The sequence below is a fragment of the Schistocerca nitens genome, chromosome 8 (genome assembly GCF_023898315.1).
Source record: "Schistocerca nitens isolate TAMUIC-IGC-003100 chromosome 8, iqSchNite1.1, whole genome shotgun sequence".
Classification (NCBI taxonomy): Eukaryota; Metazoa; Arthropoda; class Insecta; order Orthoptera; family Acrididae; genus Schistocerca; species Schistocerca nitens.
Window position 1 is genome coordinate 483274851 of NC_064621.1, and position 19041 is coordinate 483293891.

A 19041-nucleotide genomic window follows, 5' to 3' on the forward strand; every position below is an offset into this window, starting at 1 on the left:
TCCATGGAAACTATTTCATGGCACTAAGAACACTGTATGCACTCTCCCCACCATAAATTTTCCCTTGAACAAAGTTTTCTTACATCCAACAACAGCAGGAGAAATACAATATATTATAAGAAAGAAAGTTAAACATGAGCACCTCTCTGATATCATAAATGCATCATTGGAGGAGGGAGCATATCATGACAATCTAAAAATAGGAAAAATTTTATCACTATTTTAAAAAAAGTGAAAAAGAAAGGAGGCAGCAAATTATAGGCCAAGTGCATTATTATCCACCTTCTCCAAGGTCTTTCCAGTATACTGCTATAACTAGGCTACAGAACTTCCTAAACATGAACATCATCATTTAACCCTCCCAATAGGGATTTTTCTAAAATAAGTCCACCATCAACGACCTGCATGACTTTCTTGATAGATGCACAATTTTAATAGATCACAAGCAGCCAGCAGTTATCATACTGCTTTACCAATGAAAAGCATTTGACATTTTGACATGGTTAGCTGCATTCAAAGATTGACCAATAAAAGTTTGAGGTATTGCTAACACCTGGTTGCAGAACTGCCTAATTGGAAGGAGAGTTTGATGAAATCAGGAACTCTAAGGAAGCTACACCTTACAAATCAAAAAATTATTTGGTACACGTTATGGTGCCCCACATGAACCATGGACCTTGCCGATGGTGGGGAGGCTTGTGTGCCTCAACAATACAGATAGCCGTACTGTAGGTGTAACCACAATGGAGGGGTATCTGTTGGAAGGCCACACAAACGTGTGGTTCCTGAGGAGGGGCAGCAGCCTTTTCAGTAGTTGCAGGCAACAGTCTGGATGATTGACTGATCTGGCCCTGTAACACTAACCAAAACGGCCTTGCTGCTGAGGTACGGCAAACGGCTGAATGCAAGAGGAAACTACAGCCGTAATTTTTCCCGAGGGCATGCAGCTTTACTGTACGGTTAAATGATGATGGCGTCCTCTTGAGTAAAATATTCTGGAGGTAAAATAGTCCCCCATTCGGATCTCCGGGTGGGGACTACTCAAGAGGACGTTGTTATCAAGAGAAAGAAAACTGGCGTTCTACGGATTGGAGTGTCGAATGTCAGATCCCTTAATCGGGCAGGTAAGTTAGAAAATTTAAAAAGGGAAATGGATAGGTTAAAGTTAGATATAGTGGGAATTAGTGAAGTTCGGTGGCAGGAGGAACAAGACTTTTGGTCAAGTGAATACAGGGTTATAAATACAAAATCAAATAGGGGTAATGCAGGAGTAGGTTTAATAATGAATAAAAAAATAGGAGTGCGGGTAAGCTACTACAAACAGCATAGTGAACACATTATTGTGGCCAACATGGACGCGACGCCCACGCCTACTACAGTAGTACAAGTTTATATGCCAACTAGCTCTGCAGATGATGAACAAATTAAAGAAATGTATGATGAGATAAAAGAAATTATTCAGATAGTGAAGGGAGACAAAATTTAATAGTCATGGGTGATTGGAATTCAACAGTAGGAAAAGGAAGAGAAGGAAACATAGTAGGTGTATATGGATTGGGGCTAAGAAATGAAGGAGGAAGCCGCCTGGTAGAGTTTTGCACAGAGCATAACTTAATCATAGCTAACACTTGGTTCAAGAATCATGAAAGAAGATTGTATACATGGAAGAACCATGGAGATACTGACAGGTATCAGATAGATTATATAATGGTAAGACAGAGATTTAGGAACCAGATTTTAAATTTTAAGACATTTCCAGGGGCAGATGTGGCCTCTGACCACAATTTATTGGTTATGAACTGTAGATTAAAACTGAAGAAACTGCAAAAAGGTGGGAATTTAAGGAGATGGGACCTGGATAACTGACTAAACCAAAGGTTGTACAGAGTTTCAGGGAGAGCATAAGGGAATAATTGACAAGAATGGGGGAAAGAAATACAGTAGAAGAAGAATGGGTAGCTTTGAGGGATGAAGTAGTGAAGGCAGCAGAGGATCAAGTAGGTAAAAAGACGAGGGCTAGTAGAAATCCTTGGTTAACAGAAGAAATATTGAATTTAATTGATGAAAGGAGAAAATATAAAAATGCAGTAAATGAAGCAGGCAAAAAGGAATACAAATGTCTCAAAAATGAGATTGACAGGAAGTGCAAAATGGTTAAGCAGGGATGGCTAGAGGACAAATGTAAGGATGTAGAGGCTTATCTCACGAGGGGCAAGATAGATACTGCCTACAGGAAAATTAAAGAGACCTTTGGAGAAAAGAGAACCACTTGCATGAATATCAAGTGCTCAGATGGAAACCCAGTTCTAAGCAAAGAAGGGAAAGCAGAAAGGTGGAAGAAGTATATAGAGGGTCTATACAAGGGCAATGTACTTGAGGACAATATTATGGAAATGGGCTGGAGGAGGGGAGGGGCATAATTTCTAACACAATGCAACTGTGTCACTGGCATACGAATTCACTTCACTTTTAGTAGATTATGTACATGTGATATATTATGTTGCACATGTAAGAGGTTGTGTATGTAGGAATGTATAAAATTGTATGTATCATATACATATGTATTCAAAAATATACACATAATTGATGAAACCCATATCATATATGATCAGGAGCTGATTAATAAATAAAACTAAATACAATGATGAAATCACTTAAATAAAACGGCAGGACACATGATGTCTGTTAAGTGTTAAAGAATAGGTAAAACCCAATGTTTACTGTGTGTTTATATGGGTTGGCAGTCATGAAAAGAATAATGTGAGCTATCTAAGAGTTCATAAACGGAAAAAATATCTGTGTAGTTCATTGACAGAGCAATGTAGCAACTTGTGTCGTTTCTGATCTGTGTTGTGTGTCTTATTATATTTCAAAAAAACACGAAGAACTTTGTGGTTTATGACTGCTTAAAGACAACAGTACATTCAGCTTGTGGGATGTCAAAATAAGATTATTATTTATTAAAAAAAGAGATGCTGTGACTTACCAAACGGGAAAGCGCTGGTAGATAAGACACAATAAAAAACACACAAACCCACCCACAAATATCAAGCTTTCGCAACCCACGGTTGCTTCATCAGGAAAGAGGGAAGGAGAGGAAAAGACAAAGGGATGTGGGTTTTAAGGGAGAGGGTAAGTAGTCATTCCAATCCCGGGAGTGGAAAGACTTACCTTAGGGGGAAAAAGGGACAGGTATACACTCGTGCGCGCGCGCGCACGCGCCCACCCACCCACCCACACCCACCCACCCACCCACCCACCCACCCACCCACACACACACACACACACACACACACACACACACACACACACACACACCCACACACACCCATCCGCACATATACAGACACGTGTGGCAGCCCGGGACTCAAACCTGGGATATCCTGTTTACTAGGCAGTTGCATTACCCAATGCACAGACTATATCAGCACGCTCCCCGGCCAACCCACATTCCCACCTACTGCCATCTATCAGTAGTTCCAACCCAGGTCTGCCAAGCTCGCCAATTTTTAGATTCTCACCAGAGCTCAAATGATATTCTGCACCCAGACTGAAGGCTGTGGATTCATTGTTCAGCAAGACAAACATATTATATGAATCTGTGGTGTCTGTCCCTTTGGACATGTCTGAAAGAACAGACATCACACAATCATGTAATTGATTCTCCTCGGTGGGAAATGAACTCGCAATCTTCAGCACAGATGCACAATATCAATCGATCTTTGGTGGAAATCTAAAAATTAGTGAGCATAGAGGACATGGACAGGCCTGTGGATAGGTGGCACTAGGTGGGAATTTGTGTCGGCCAGGGAGCGTGGCAAGATATTCCATGCATTTGCAATAAATAATATGTCCGGATGACGCAGAAAGCAAGAGATTCCGGATTTTAGTCCCAGTCCGGCACACATTTTCACTTGTTGCCACTAATCCCCCCCCCCCCCCCCCAAAATAAATAAATAAATAAATAAATATCGTATGGCGTTGTTGGCCGGGAGGCCCCATGCGGGGAAGTTTGGCCACTCTATTGCAAGTCCTTTTTAGTTGACGCCACTTCGGCGACTTGCGAGTCAATGATGATGAAGAGCACACAACACCCAATCACCACGAGGCAGAGAAAAATCCCTGACCCGCCGAGAATCGAACCCAGGACTCCGTGCGCAGGAAGCGAGAAAAATGCCCTGATGCAACTGATATCATCAGTTCCTTCCCTTTCCTTTCTCCCTCCTCTACCTTCAATCTACATAACATCTACAAGATTCCGAGGCTTATAGCCTTTTCTACAAGAAGATAGAAAATCATTCTTCATGTAAATAATCAAAGTGCTACCCAAATGATCAGATCGCGACATTTAGATGAAACAAACGCATAGGTACTAAATTTCACTATGTTAGTGAACAGCACAAGGAAGGTTTGTTTATGATAAAGTATTGTACTACAAAAGAAAAATGAGCAGACATACTGATCAAAGATCTTCAAAAGTCAAAGTCTGAGAAATTTAGAAATGCTATTATGCAACTACTGCCATAACTTATTTGTTTTTGAAAACTAGGGTCATTGGAAGCACCTAGTTCCATCCTTCTGTTCTGATCCATAACTTAGTGGTGGTGTGATGAGCGACGACACTATGGTGCGGTGTTTTTGAGTTTGTTTGCGTTTGTAGATGTCGTGTTGTATTTGAAAGCACCCTCTGGTCGTGGACGATGATGTATTGAGTTTAATGTGTGATATTGGGCTAAGGGGACCACACCATGGTTCAGGTCGAAAAAAAATCGATTTTAAGTTTTCATCATATTTCGATAGATTAAGGTTTTATTTAAGTACTCTGAAAATGATTTTTCTGAAAAAAACTTTTTTCGAGCATTTTCTTACCACGTGTGTTTATGTGTCACGCCCACTGTCAACTCTAAGCCATATGGAGATGCCATTATTAGCAAAATAGAATGTGTAGGCCATGTTCAAAAATGTTTGGAAACAAGGCTGAGAAAACTAACTGTTGATATGAGAGGAAAAAAATTAGAAGATGGAAAACTGGTGACAGGACAGGGTCGGTTAACTAAAACTGAAAACTTGCAGGTATACTATGGGCAGGCAATTAAGAAAAATAAAGAAAATCTGGAGGCAATGAAGAGAGATGTTTGGGCCATATTCTTCCATAAGTCCTCTACTGATGATAAGCCATGTCATGGATTGTGTCCATCGGAAGAAAATTCGTGGTGCAAGTACAATAGGGCTCAGGCAACTGGAGAATCTTATTCTCATCAGCATTCTCTTCCTGCTGCTGTTATTACAGCAATTAAACCTATTTTCAGAGACTTGGCTCATCTTGACCTTCTAAGGAAATGTCTGCATGGGCAGACACAGAACCCAAATGAATGTTTCAACAGCATAATTTGGAATCGCCTTCATAAAACTGTATTTGTAGGCATGCATACAATGAAACTAGGAGTTCATGATGCTGTCATTACATTCAATTGTGGTAATATTGAAAAGTGTTGGGTACTGAAAAAACTGGGAATTAGTCCTGGTGAAAATATGATCACTGGGCTGCAACATTGCGATAAAATGAGGATAGCCGATGCAGACAGGTCTGCTTTTAATATGGCCAAGAAAGCAAGACAAACTTCCAGGAAGGTGAAAAAGAAGCTGGAAGACCGGCTAGAGGCCAAAGAAGGGCCATCCTATGCAGCAGGACAGTTTTAATCAACTGGAAGTAACAAATTTCAAAAGTTTTTTTCTTTAAAGTCAATTTCCCAGAAAAATTAAAATGCTCAGTACATATGCCCCATTATACCAGAAATTATCATAGATAGGTGGATAGGTGGCACTAGGTGGGAATTTGTGTCGGCCAGGGAGCGTGGCAAGATATTCCATGCATTTGCAATAAATAATATGTCCGGATGACGCAGAAAGCAAGAGATTCCGGATTTTAGTCCCAGTCCGGCACACATTTTCACTTGTTGCCACTAATCCCCCCCCCCCCCCCCCAAAATAAATAAATAAATAAATAAATATCGTATGGCGTTGTTGGCCGGGAGGCCCCATGCGGGGAAGTTTGGCCACTCTATTGCAAGTCCTTTTTAGTTGACGCCACTTCGGCGACTTGCGAGTCAATGATGATGAAGAGCACACAACACCCAATCACCACGAGGCAGAGAAAAATCCCTGACCCGCCGAGAATCGAACCCAGGACCCCGTGCGCAGGAAGCGAGAAAAATGCCCTGATGCAACTGATATCATCAGTTCCTTCCCTTTCCTTTCTCCCTCCTCTACCTTCAATCTACATAACATCTACAAGATTCCGAGGCTTATAGCCTTTTCTACAAGAAGATAGAAAATCATTCTTCATGTAAATAATCAAAGTGCTACCCAAATGATCAGATCGCGACATTTAGATGAAACAAACGCATAGGTACTAAATTTCACTATGTTAGTGAACAGCACAAGGAAGGTTTGTTTATGATAAAGTATTGTACTACAAAAGAAAAATGAGCAGACATACTGATCAAAGATCTTCAAAAGTCAAAGTCTGAAAAATTTAGAAATGCTATTATGCAACTACTGCCATAACTTATTTGTTTTTGAAAACTAGGGTCATTGGAAGCACCTAGTTCCATCCTTCTGTTCTGATCCATAACTTAGTGGTGGTGTGATGAGCGACGACACTATGGTGCGGTGTTTTTGAGTTTGTTTGCGTTTGTAGATGTCGTGTTGTATTTGAAAGCACCCTCTGGTCGTGGACGATGATGTATTGAGTTTAATGTGTGATATTGGGCTAAGGGGACCACACCATGGTTCAGGTCGAAAAAAATCGATTTTAAGTTTTCATCATATTTCGATAGATTAAGGTTTTATTTAAGTACTCTGAAAATGATTTTTCTGAAAAAAATTTTTTTCGAGCATTTTCTTACCACGTGTGTTTATGTGTCACGCCCACTGTCAACTCTAAGCCATATGGAGATGCCATTATTAGCAAAATAGAATGTGTAGGCCATGTTCAAAAATGTTTGGAAACAAGGCTGAGAAAACTAACTGTTGATATGAGAGGAAAAAAATTAGAAGATGGAAAACTGGTGACAGGACAGGGTCGGTTAACTAAAACTGAAACAGAAAACTTGCAGGTATACTATGGGCAGGCAATTAAGAAAAATAAAGAAAATCTGGAGGCAATGAAGAGAGATGTTTGGGCCATATTCTTCCATAAGTCCTCTACTGATGATAAGCCATGTCATGGATTGTGTCCATCGGAAGAAAATTCGTGGTGCAAGTACAATAGGGCTCAGGCAACTGGAGAATCTTATTCTCATCAGCATTCTCTTCCTGCTGCTGTTATTACAGCAATTAAACCTATTTTCAGAGACTTGGCTCATCTTGACCTTCTAAGGAAATGTCTGCATGGGCAGACACAGAACCCAAATGAATGTTTCAACAGCATAATTTGGAATCGCCTTCATAAAACTGTATTTGTAGGCATGCATACAATGAAACTAGGAGTTCATGATGCTGTCATTACATTCAATTGTGGTAATATTGAAAAGTGTTGGGTACTGAAAAAACTGGGAATTAGTCCTGGTGAAAATATGATCACTGGGCTGCAACATTGCGATAAAATGAGGATAGCCGATGCAGACAGGTCTGCTTTAATATGGCCAAGAAAGCAAGACAAACTTCCAGGAAGGTGAAAAAGAAGCTGGAAGACCGGCTAGAGCCAAAGAAGGGCCATCCTATGCAGCAGGACAGTTTTAATCAACTGGAAGTAACAATTTCAAAAGTTTTTTTCTTTAAAGTCAATTTCCCAGAAAATTAAATGCTCAGTACATATGCCCCATACTACCAGAAATTATCATAGATGAATGAATGAAATTTTCAAAGACTTTGCACAATATAAAAAGCAACGTCTGGTACTACATTCATTAATATTGTTCCATTAGAAAGCAGAAAAAACTTAATATTTTTGTTAGTAAATTTAAAAAGATATTTTTTAAAACTATAAAATGGATAAAGTGGATTTAGTACAGTTGACTCTTATTAGCATCATGTAACATACAGTAAAAATATTAAGGTCCTGCATCAAATAGTTTTTTTCTGAAATGTGCCAAATACTTGACTAAATGAGCATGGGTTAGATAGACAGGGTGTGGGTCCCCTTAATCTGAGTCTTTGTTATCACTGTGGTAATATGTGTTTACCTGAGTCATGTGGATATCGAAGTTTTACTTGTTATCAGTGAGTATTATGTGTGTTTTCTCTTTTGTTTGTGTGTTTGGTGTTTTTGTTAGGTGTGATTAGTTTGCTGTATGTCATCAGTTTTTGTGTGTGTGTGTGTGTGTGTGTGTGTGTGTGGTGTGTGTGTGGGGGGGGGGGGGGGGTGTTGAGTTGGGGTTTGCAAGTTATGTAGGTGTGTGAAGTTTGCGAGTCCCCCCCCCCCTCCCCCCTCCAGAAGGTATCGAGAGCTGTGTTTGAACTACACAGGTCAAGGAAAATGTTCAATTCCACGTTCAGAGTTGTAGTGGTTGTTTTCTTGCTATCAAGGTCTTTGTTTGAGCTATCTAGGTCAAGGAAAATGCCCGATTCTGCTTTTCGGAATTGCAGACGTAGATTTTTTGGTATTGTGGCTGTAGTGTTATGTCATTAGTTGAGACTTCTTTTCTTCTATAATATTTGTTTTGGAATGGTGTGGCGTTTCGTAATGTTGGCGTTTCGTAATGTTATATATTTCACTTGTACCCACCCTAAACACCCTATTTCCTGCTGTTGTCCCATTAATTTCACTTTGTTGTTGGAGTGAAACATTGTTGTGTCATTTTTATTTTTGTTGGCATTAGTTGGTATGTGTATGTAGTGATGACATCATTGCCATTTTGTATATGCTCAAAGTAGTCATTTTCGCCATACTGCCAAAGGTGAAAGCAGACGAGTGGAGTTGGATGGTTCCCTAATGCCAAATCTATTTACTGTGAAATTACTTAAGATGGTGAAACTTATGATTTAGATTTATTGAAAACAAAACATTGTAAGATGTTTACTGTGTGTGTTTTTAAAAGTTGGCAATGGGTCATTCCATGTGAAGTGGTCTAGAGGCTCCCACATGACCCTCATGGATTTTGATGAAATTTTGTATGAACATTCAAACATGTTCTCAATGAACACTTGTAAAGTTTCAGTTTCAGAAATTCAATACTTTCGGAGATACAGTCACTTGTTTAAGACCATAGCACAGCTTTCTATAGTGCATCCTTGAATTTTCAGCAACTTTCAGATGAGATATCTCTGTAAGTATTTGCATGAAAGAAACAAAAGTTGGCCATCTTATACATCTTTTAGAGCTCTTTAAAGTAAAATATCAAGAAAAGGATTTCTGAGCAATTTTCATATAGATAATTTGAAGCAAAGTTGGGCGAAAAAATAGCTGTTTAAAAAAAATGCGAACTTTAGAGTTTTAGATCTCCAGAAGTAATTGTGGGATGTACATGAAACTTTGCACACCATAACTCACCAACACAAGGTCTTAGAATATAACATTTCATTCTCCTATTGCTTTCCATTACTTCACAAATCTAGGGTGAAGTTGACGATTTTTCAAAAAGTGCTAAAAATGGGTATTTTTAGTCAAAATTTTCAAAAAGTGTTTTCTCCAAACTCTTCTAAACTATGGTCATTAGAAAGAGCATATTCTAAACTATCTAGGAAAGTGGATTTGGTTTAGCAGTGCAAGCATATAAGGCCCTAAAAAGTAGCATCATCAAAGACGCACCCTGGAAGTTTGAACACATTTTTTTGGCACTCAAATTATACCTGACATCTTTTATTTTGCCTTATACATGTTTATTAATGTCTAGGATAAGTGAAATAAGAAGTCCTGATGAATAGGACCTAGCTTAAGTCCGAATAGCAAAATAATAAAAATAGAAACAATGTTATTTCTTAATTGTCACCTCCCCCCCCCCCCCCCACGCTCTCTCTCTCTCTCTCTCTCTCTCTCTCTCTCTCTCTCTCTCTCGCACACACACACACACACACACACACACACACACACACACACACACACACACACACACACTATTAGTTGCCTGTTTAATGAACAACACCAGCTTACTGATGGAAAAGAAGTGTATAAATGAGTTGCTATGGTCCATGGTGGCTACACCACTGCTAGTTTCATTTCACCTGAGAAAACCAGCATTCCCATTGCCATAGGGGCCACGCCTGATAGCTTAGCAACAACAGCCACAGGTGGGTTTCTTTACTACAGGACCCCAAGCCTGATAAGGGTTTTTCTACACAGGTTCCCAAACCCGATAGTAAAATTATTTAAGTGCCCTGTGTAAAATTAGAAGGCACTCTTGGGTTCCTTAGATTGTTTCCTCTAACCTATTTCAATTTTTGATATGCTACATTAATTTTCTGATGAATATCAAGAGAAATGGTGTATTGCCGGCCAGACGAATTTACTGATGGAGCTGGAATAACAGCAATAATGTGGTGTTCCGGAACCCAGCACTTGTCACTTCTTGTTGGCCAATAAAATGAATTTGCTGGACCATGTGGGTGCATAAAGTTTATTAATGCATCCGTTTGCTCTGTGGAGGTCTCACAGATATTCCCTATCCACCACACGTTTTCGTAGATGCATGCAACATATTGTCCTGGTTGGAGAGCAGACATTAACATGCCTGAAACTTCCTGGCAGATTAAAACTGTGTGCCGGATCGAGACTCGAACTCAGGACCTTTGCCTTTCGCGGGCAAGTGCTCTACCGACTGAGCTACCCAAGCACGACTCATGCCCCATCCTCACAGCTTTAATTCCGCCAGTACCTCGTCTCCTTCATTACTGTGACCCATTTTAGCTAGAAAAGATGAACAATCATTTGAAACTCTGCTGACCCGAATTGTTGTTTCATCAATAGGTAAAAAGTGATGACTTTCTCTAGTGCCTGCTACAGTTTGTCCAAGTTTAAACCTGTCTTCTTGTGACAATATATTTTTTTTTTCAATTTCATCTTTACTGGCGAAAACAAATTTAATTCCATTAATGTTTTCAGAGCAGAAGTGAAACAGATCTAGGGGAGTAAGAATTTGTCCATGAAGTGGCCGTTGCAAGCTTGCTCTTGCTGCTAACTGCTTTGTTGTACCTCCAATCCCATCACAAGGTGATCTTTTTTTCCAGGGCACACCCTACTATACTCATCATCTTCAAAAAAATTTCTCACTCTACTAGCAACTTCTGATGGTAATTTCCTGCTTTGCCTATTTTCTGGAAGTGCCAGACTGCCCTTCTCTGCCTTAAGCTTCCCAGCATTCTTCACCATTCTTTCGGACACTCCGAACTGAGCTGCTGTTTGTCTGACAGTCCAAATTACAGGTGCCAAGGTTAAAATTTGCATCTGTTCTTTATGAATTGCATTCTGCATCTTGGCTTTCAGTTCAGTCAGCAAATGTGCATAGTCGGCACAGTTTCCACATTCCTCAATTTCACTAACATCTTCAATTTGTCGGTTTACTCCCATTGCATTTACAGTTCTGTTTTTAATCACATTTTGAGCCTTTTGAATTTTCTTCTTCACATATTGGGGCTTATCTCTGTAGCTTACTGTTCTCTTCAGGGGTGAAATACCGATAGACAATAAGCTATTATTTAATTCTTGTTTTGGTGTAAAGTCCTCATCAGAATGTGATGATGAGGCTGATAAAGCTTCGTCCAAGTGTTTATTTAAGGTAGTCCTGCAAGCCGGACAAATTTTCTGACCTGGCTTTATGTTATTAAGAAGCAGTTTCTTCAACATATCAGAAGCCTTATTAGCTGTTTCAGTATCAAGAGTGCGAATTCCTGCCTCAACATTATGATTCACCTTCCCAAAGGGATTGAAGCATTTTTTTTGTAACCTCTCATATTGCGTCAATAGCAGGGCTTCATGGTGTAGGCAAACTTGAGAGGTATTGTCCAGCTTTGCTTAAGAACGTCGGACCAACAACTCTTTTCCCCTCATCACTAAAATACGCAAACCATTTTAAAGCAGCTTTTTTGGCAAAGAAAGTGACATGACACTTTGTTCCACTATCTCCTTGCCCAATTGAGCAGGAAGGTATGCTGCTCCCTTCTGCATCCATCTTTAATCAGTAACTAAATAATGTATTTGACCTCTAAGTGCAAATTATAATCTGCTTAAATTTCAGACAAATTGCTACTGAATGAAATTATACACAATGTATAATACCAATGAAAAAATCTAATAAGAGATATATGCTATAAAAGACACAATCAAAACAATTTTTTGTAAATTAGATTACAAACTTTGATGGTCTTACGAATCAATTAACAATCCACAATCAGTCAAGAGAACCCACTCACTATGCTGCAAACACACCACTGAAATACTGATTGTTCAAACAAGGCTCACAATAATGAAACAATCTGATTGTTAAAGTAATAGTTGCCATTATATTATCTATAAACAGTGAATTTTCTCTGTGAAACTAGTGGTTATGTATTTACCAAGGTAGTAGGCTACATTTAAGTGTGATTAAATACAAAATAAAAACTCTTAGATGTTTAACCAACCAATTTCACATGTTTCCCTAATAACTTTCAGACAAAAATTCACAGGTTACAACACCTAGGTATTAAAATCTCTGCAATATTGATTGGAAAATTTACATCACTTGATGCATCGATTCAAGCAAACCGATTCTTTTTTGGAAAAATGTTTTATAGAATTGAATCCAAAAATTAGGTCTTCATTTTACACTTGTAAATATTTACAATTTTGAGAAGTACAAAAAATATGAAGCTATTATTCAGTGAATTTTTTATGATCTCCCTCCCCCCCCCCCCCCCCCTCCAAATCAGAAGAGTTTTATGCAGATGAACACTTACGATAAAAGCAGAAGGCACTAATAAACATTTATTAGGCATAATAAAAGGTTTCAGGTATAATTTGAGTGCCAGAAAAATGTGTTCAAACTTCCAGTGCACCTCTTTGATGATGCTACTTTTTAGGGCCTTATATGTTTGCATTGCAAAACCAAATCCACTTTTCTAGATAGTTTAGAATATGCTCTTTCTAATGACCACAGTTTAGAAGAGTTTGGAGAAAACACTTTTTTGAAAAATTTGTCTAAAAATACCCATTTTTAGCACTTTTTGGAAAATCGTCAATTTCACCCTAGATTTGTGAAATAATGGAAAGCAATAGGAGAATGAAATTTTATATTCTAAGACCTTGTGTTGGTGAGTTATGGTGTGCAAAGTTTCATGTACATCCCACAATTACTTTTGGAGATATAAAGAACTAAAGTTAGCATTTTTTTTTTAAGAACAGCTATTTTATCGCCCAACTTTGCTTCAAATTATCTATATGAAAATTGCTCAGAAATCCTTTTCTTAATATTTTACTTTAAAGAGCTCTAAAAGTTGCATAAGATGGCGAAGTTTTGTTTCTTTCATGCAAATACTTACAGAGATATCTCATCTGAAAGTTGCTGAAAATTCAAGGATGCACTATAGAAAGCTGTGCTATGGTCTTTAAACAAGTGACTGTATCTCCGGCAGTATTGAATTTCTGAAACTGAAGCTTTACCAGTGTTCATTGAGAACATGTGTAAATCTTCATACAAAATTTCATCAAAATCCATGATGGTCATGTGGGAACATTTCTTGATATTGGACCACTTGGCATGGAATGGCCCCAATCATAAAATGAGTAATGTGATTTAGAGCTTATACAAGAGAAAAATATCTGTTTGGTTAGTTGGCATAGCAACTTATGTAGTATCTAATCTAGGCTGTATTTCTTCATATACTGCTAATAATGAACAAAAACACTCCAATGTCAACATTTGATCAGTGAAGCTGGGTGTGTCCTGGAATGAGAGATTCGTCAAGGCTTCGTTTCTTGTTTAAGCAATCAGGAAGGCATGTCCCAGTATTCTATAAGGATGCAGATAATTTGTCTTTTCTGTTTCTCCCATGAGATTCATTCTATTGTCGCAGGCCTTAATTCTTTAGATGTTTCACTAACACTTCGGTGAGAAATATTTTTGTGTATACAAAAACCATTGATATTGGAACAGTGTTCTCTGCACATTAGTACTTTGTTAATTTATCATTCATTTATTTGAGGTCAAATGCTGTGATCCAACACAAGGACAGCTCATAGGAGTGCATACAGAAGCAGCATTCTTACGTAAAATCATCACACTTGGCATCCATTCAAGCAACAAGTTAGCTTTTAACTGAGATTCTTGTTATTGATTAATCCTGTTGCAAAAGGAATGGGAAAGGGAGGCAGGGCAATGACTGGCTCAGATTGCCAGAATTGATTTTAGAAAAACTATAGTAAACTTAAAACAGGCAAGGATGTGTACCTTTTTACCAACTGATATGAATCACCACCATGCTACCTCACTCAGTACATGCTCATGTACCAGATTTCCAGTCAAATCATTTTCATCTTAGACTATGACAGTAACAAACATCAAAAGGCTACACTGTTGAACAGCATACATACTTCAGTGAGTGCTTGATAATATATAAATTCTCTAAAAGACAACAGATTGTTTACACAGTCTGAAGCAACTGCATCTTTGTGACAGTAGGGATAATGTTTATGACCAAGGAATATTTCACACAATGTTGAGATCAGTGCAGAAGATGCTAACCATGGTGCCGGACAAGTATTCCTCACTTCCCAGGTAACTCTGCTCCCAAAACTTGCACTTCTCTAATGATGATTGCTTAAAAAAAAGAGGCTCTGAGCACTATGGGACTTAACATCTATGGTCATCAGTCCCCTAGAACTTAGAACTACTTAAACCTAACTAACCTAAGGACAGCACACAACACCCAGTCATCACGAGGCAGAGAAAATCCCTGACCCTGCCGGGAATCGAACCCGGGCGTGGGAAGCGAGAACGCTACCGCACGATTGCTTACAGCTGAAACCTTTGAAATGTACTGTAACACAGTATGCGGAAATAACAGATTTCCTTTTCAGTATTCTATTTGAGATTTCACAACTTTAACAGTTTGCATATTTCTCCAGGGGAAGAACTATGACAACACAATGCAACTTTCAAATACATTAGGCCTAAAAGAAAATACTTTGACAATGTTCAGAGCTTAATGGCATACACATTTTCAATCAGAAGTGTTTAAAACCCCACACAGCTGCTTTGTGTATATTTAAGTAGTAGATGAAAATAAAAAGACTTCTTTTTATCTACTGCCAAATAATATCATATTAAGACAAACTCATATGTACACTATATGGGCAGTGTATCTGTAAGATATAACAACAAGGGGAACAACAGAAGGGTAGGTCTGATTGAATGTATTCTGATGCGGAGGGGGATTAGAATAGAATGAGAGACATTAAAAGTTATCGATTACATTTGCTATATGAAGAAGGGATTAACTGACAATGGCCAAAGCAAAGAAAATATAAAATGCATACTGGGAATTCTAAATAACAGTTTGTGGGAAAGAGGTACTTGTTAATGCTGATTATAAATTTAAATGTTAGAAAGACTTTTCTGAAAGTATTTGTCTGGTGCATCATCTTATATAAATAGTAGGCAATGAAAAGCCATAACTTAATTTTGTTAAATCTTGCATGTGAAGCAAAGACGGTTTCTTAAAAAACAATATAAAGTGATACAAAAAAACTGCTAAATTTGATTATACAGTTCCTGGTTGCTGGAATTACGAGTTTCCACGGACAGACATAGTTGTAGAGGTAAAAAAAAGCCTCTCTCTAATAGACAGGTCAAAGTGGATGTAGGCTGCAGCAATTACACATAGATGAACAGACTTACACGGGATAGCCTAGTGCGAAAATTTTTACCACAGAAGGCATAAGAGTAAAGATTACAAAATGGAAAATTATTCTCTTTAGAGTTTATGAATTCATGAAAGCCTTACTTTTAATTACTTCTGATATATCTGAAACGATATTTATTACATGTTCCTTGTGTGGATACCGTAGACCGTGTAAATTTAGAATGTAAACACGACAAGCACTTAAGTACCTATCTATTAACGTGTAACGATAACTGACAAATCGTGTTGAAATATGTCTCTATACAAAGAAAACAGTACATTAACAAAAGTGACTATCACTTCAATGGTTGCCACGCTAAGATTATTTTTTGCCACGTACCTCCATTTACCAACACCTCGAGAATGAAGGTAATCAAATAAATTCCCACTTATAGCAGTAGCAAACACTAGGGTTACACATATCCAGAAAGGGCCATAGAGATCTGGCTTTGGTTTAATATGATGCTGCAAATAATTTATGCTAGGTCTCGGTATAATGGACCACAAAATACGATCCACGACGTTGTTCGTATCAACATCCCATAATTGTTGGTAAAATTCAAATGTCCAAAATGATGGTCTAGGCTTCTGACCAGCTCCCGATTCACTTTCACTCAACAAATGCGAGTCCACTGTTCCTTCAACATCAGAACCGGGCGTATCTGGGGAATGATTAAACGTCATTGTCTGGGATACTGTTAACTCCGCCGCTCCCTCAGGAACGACAGCTGGAAACTCTTGAAATTGTAACTGTGCATCCGGCAATCTTGAATCTATGTCGATGTCAAGCAGAGACTGCTTTGACGGATCCATGTCGTCACTTTCTTGTAACGTAAGCAGTCACCTAACCTTCAGATCATGACACCCAGCACAACACACAACTTGATTGCCAACAATTCACTCACACTGCCTACAAGCAGACCAAAGGTAACTAGCCAGCAGCCAATGACGTTTATAGTGTCCACAGCATGGTCCACAGACCCTGATAGTAGCCAAGGTGGTTAGAATCTAGGCAGATGCCCTAATGCCGTAAATGTGGAGCCATCGAAATAGCAACACACGTTTGTGAAAAAGTTGTTACTTTTGTTGCCTACGGTACACAAACAGAAGAGGAAAGTTAGCTGCTACTTTCTGCAGGCACATCTTTAGATAAACTTTTACTTTTAGTTTAAAAGTGGTCAATTCGTTTCGTTGTTTACACTCACTGGCTTCAAACTTTTATGTTTGTTATTTGCAGGTGCACGAACGAGGATCAAGCTATTGCGTCGAAAAGATGGGTATCACTCAAAATATAGCACAAGTGTTCTGAGCGTTTCTGCGTAGTTGATACAGATCGAACTTTGACTTCAAGCACCGCGCCTAGTATTTTTTGATGTATTGGAAGTGTAAGTTGCGCTAATGACTGTACTATTTCGGTGTTTAATAATCGTTTATTTAACACAGTTTGATGTTAGACATGTCTTCCCTTGCTGTTGGAAGCTGGTGCCACAGAAGCGGTCCATGCATTGTACATTTTACTTCGATGTACATTGTAATTAGACGCTAAATCACAATTCGTTTTTGCACGTATATTGTGTTCTGTGCTGATTGTTATGTTGGAAGTATTGTTTCATGTCGGGAACTGCTGCTCCAGAATTTAGGAACGTATTCTGTGGATCAAAAACTGTTGCGAACATTCATATTTTACTCTTTGATGTGTTATATGTATGGTAGTTTATGTTTTCTCCTTGATCTTCGTTATGTACATCGCTGAATAAATGGTCTCTAAAAATGTGTGTACCTGGCAATATGGTGAATTGCGTATCTGATTAAAAGGTCAACTTTATAATCTCACAGGGGACTAATTAGAGTCAATATGTAGTAGGTTATGGGCCCAGGAGAGATTAGTGAACTTTCCATACCAAAGAAATAAACTGATAAATCAAGGTTACAGAAATTTCGTGTGTGTACAACATGTTGATACGGTATTTTTTTATTATTTTTGTTGCAGAGAAACTCTCAAGATTTATTTGTTTAACTATCTGAACGTATTCAAGATGGCTTTGGGTGGACATTCACTGTTTAATTTTGAGAAGTTGACCAGTATGACAAACTACAACGACTGGAAATTCGCGATGGAAATGTACCTGAAACATGAGGGGCTATGGGACACAATTGCTGGCACTGACGAATATGAGAAGAATGTACAGAAAGTGTAATCGAAATTATGTTTATCTGTAAATTCATCTGTGTATCCAAAACTTCGTGGAGCAACGACTGCTAAAGAAGCATGGCAAAATTTACAATCTACATTTGAAGATAAGAGTTTATCTAGTTATATTGGGCTGTTACAAAGCTTAATGAATGTACGATTGGCTTCTGAGAAAAATATGGAGGCGTATTTGTCGAAAATTATGACACTTGCTCAACAAATTCGAAGCACTAGTAAGAAAATGGACGATGATTTCGTAGCTGCAATTATGCTAAATGGACTTCCAGCAGATTTCCAACCTTAGATTATGGCAATTGGGAATTCTGGTGTCAAGATTACTAGTGATTTAGTAAGTGAGCGACTAATTCAAGAATCGACGAAAGGCCAGTTTGCATCCACAAATGAGACCACAGATTCGGCGCTGGCAGCTAGTAAGCAGGACAGTAAACATCAGAAGACGAATATCAAACGTGATGTGCGAAATATCAAGCCTTTTAAGTGTTATAAATGTCAGAAACCTGGTCACTAGGCGATTGAGTGTAGAACAAAGAAGAAACCAAAAAATTTTCAAATTCTGCGAATGCAGAGAGAACTGAAAACGAAACTGTGTTAATGGCTCTTAACTGCATCTTCGCATCATAGTGATGGCTGGTATATGGATTCCGGGTGTTCACGACACATGACGAATCAAAGAGACTCGTTCAACACTTTCCAATCGACTACAGCTCCTAAAATGACAGTAGCAGATAATAGCAATCTTTAGGCTCTTGTAGAAGGCGATGTTCATCTTCGAGTTACTAGTGACGACTAGAATAAACAGATTACTGTTAATGATGTTGTGTATGTTCCAAGCCTTGCTTACAACCTACTGTTGGTTAGTCAGATGACAAGACGTGGATTGTGTGTATTGTTTGACAATGTGCAGTGCGGCGTATACAATAAAACTGATGTAATTGTTTCTGGAACACCAGTAGCAACTGCAACTCAAATAAATGGTATGTATCGATTAGATGAACTGCATCATTACGCAAATG

General features: G+C 38.5%; 1 protein-coding gene across 1 annotated transcript in view; it reads right to left on the reverse strand.

The window, feature by feature from the left end:
- Positions 1-16765, reverse strand: part of LOC126199205 (protein YIPF1) — a 33999-nt gene extending 17234 nt beyond the window's left edge. The window contains exon 1 of the mRNA XM_049935983.1: positions 16157-16765. Coding sequence (XP_049791940.1) covers positions 16157-16629 — 473 coding nt within the window. The 5' untranslated portion in view covers positions 16630-16765. The remainder of the gene's footprint in view (positions 1-16156) is intronic.
- Positions 16766-19041: the final 2276 nt, after the last annotated feature.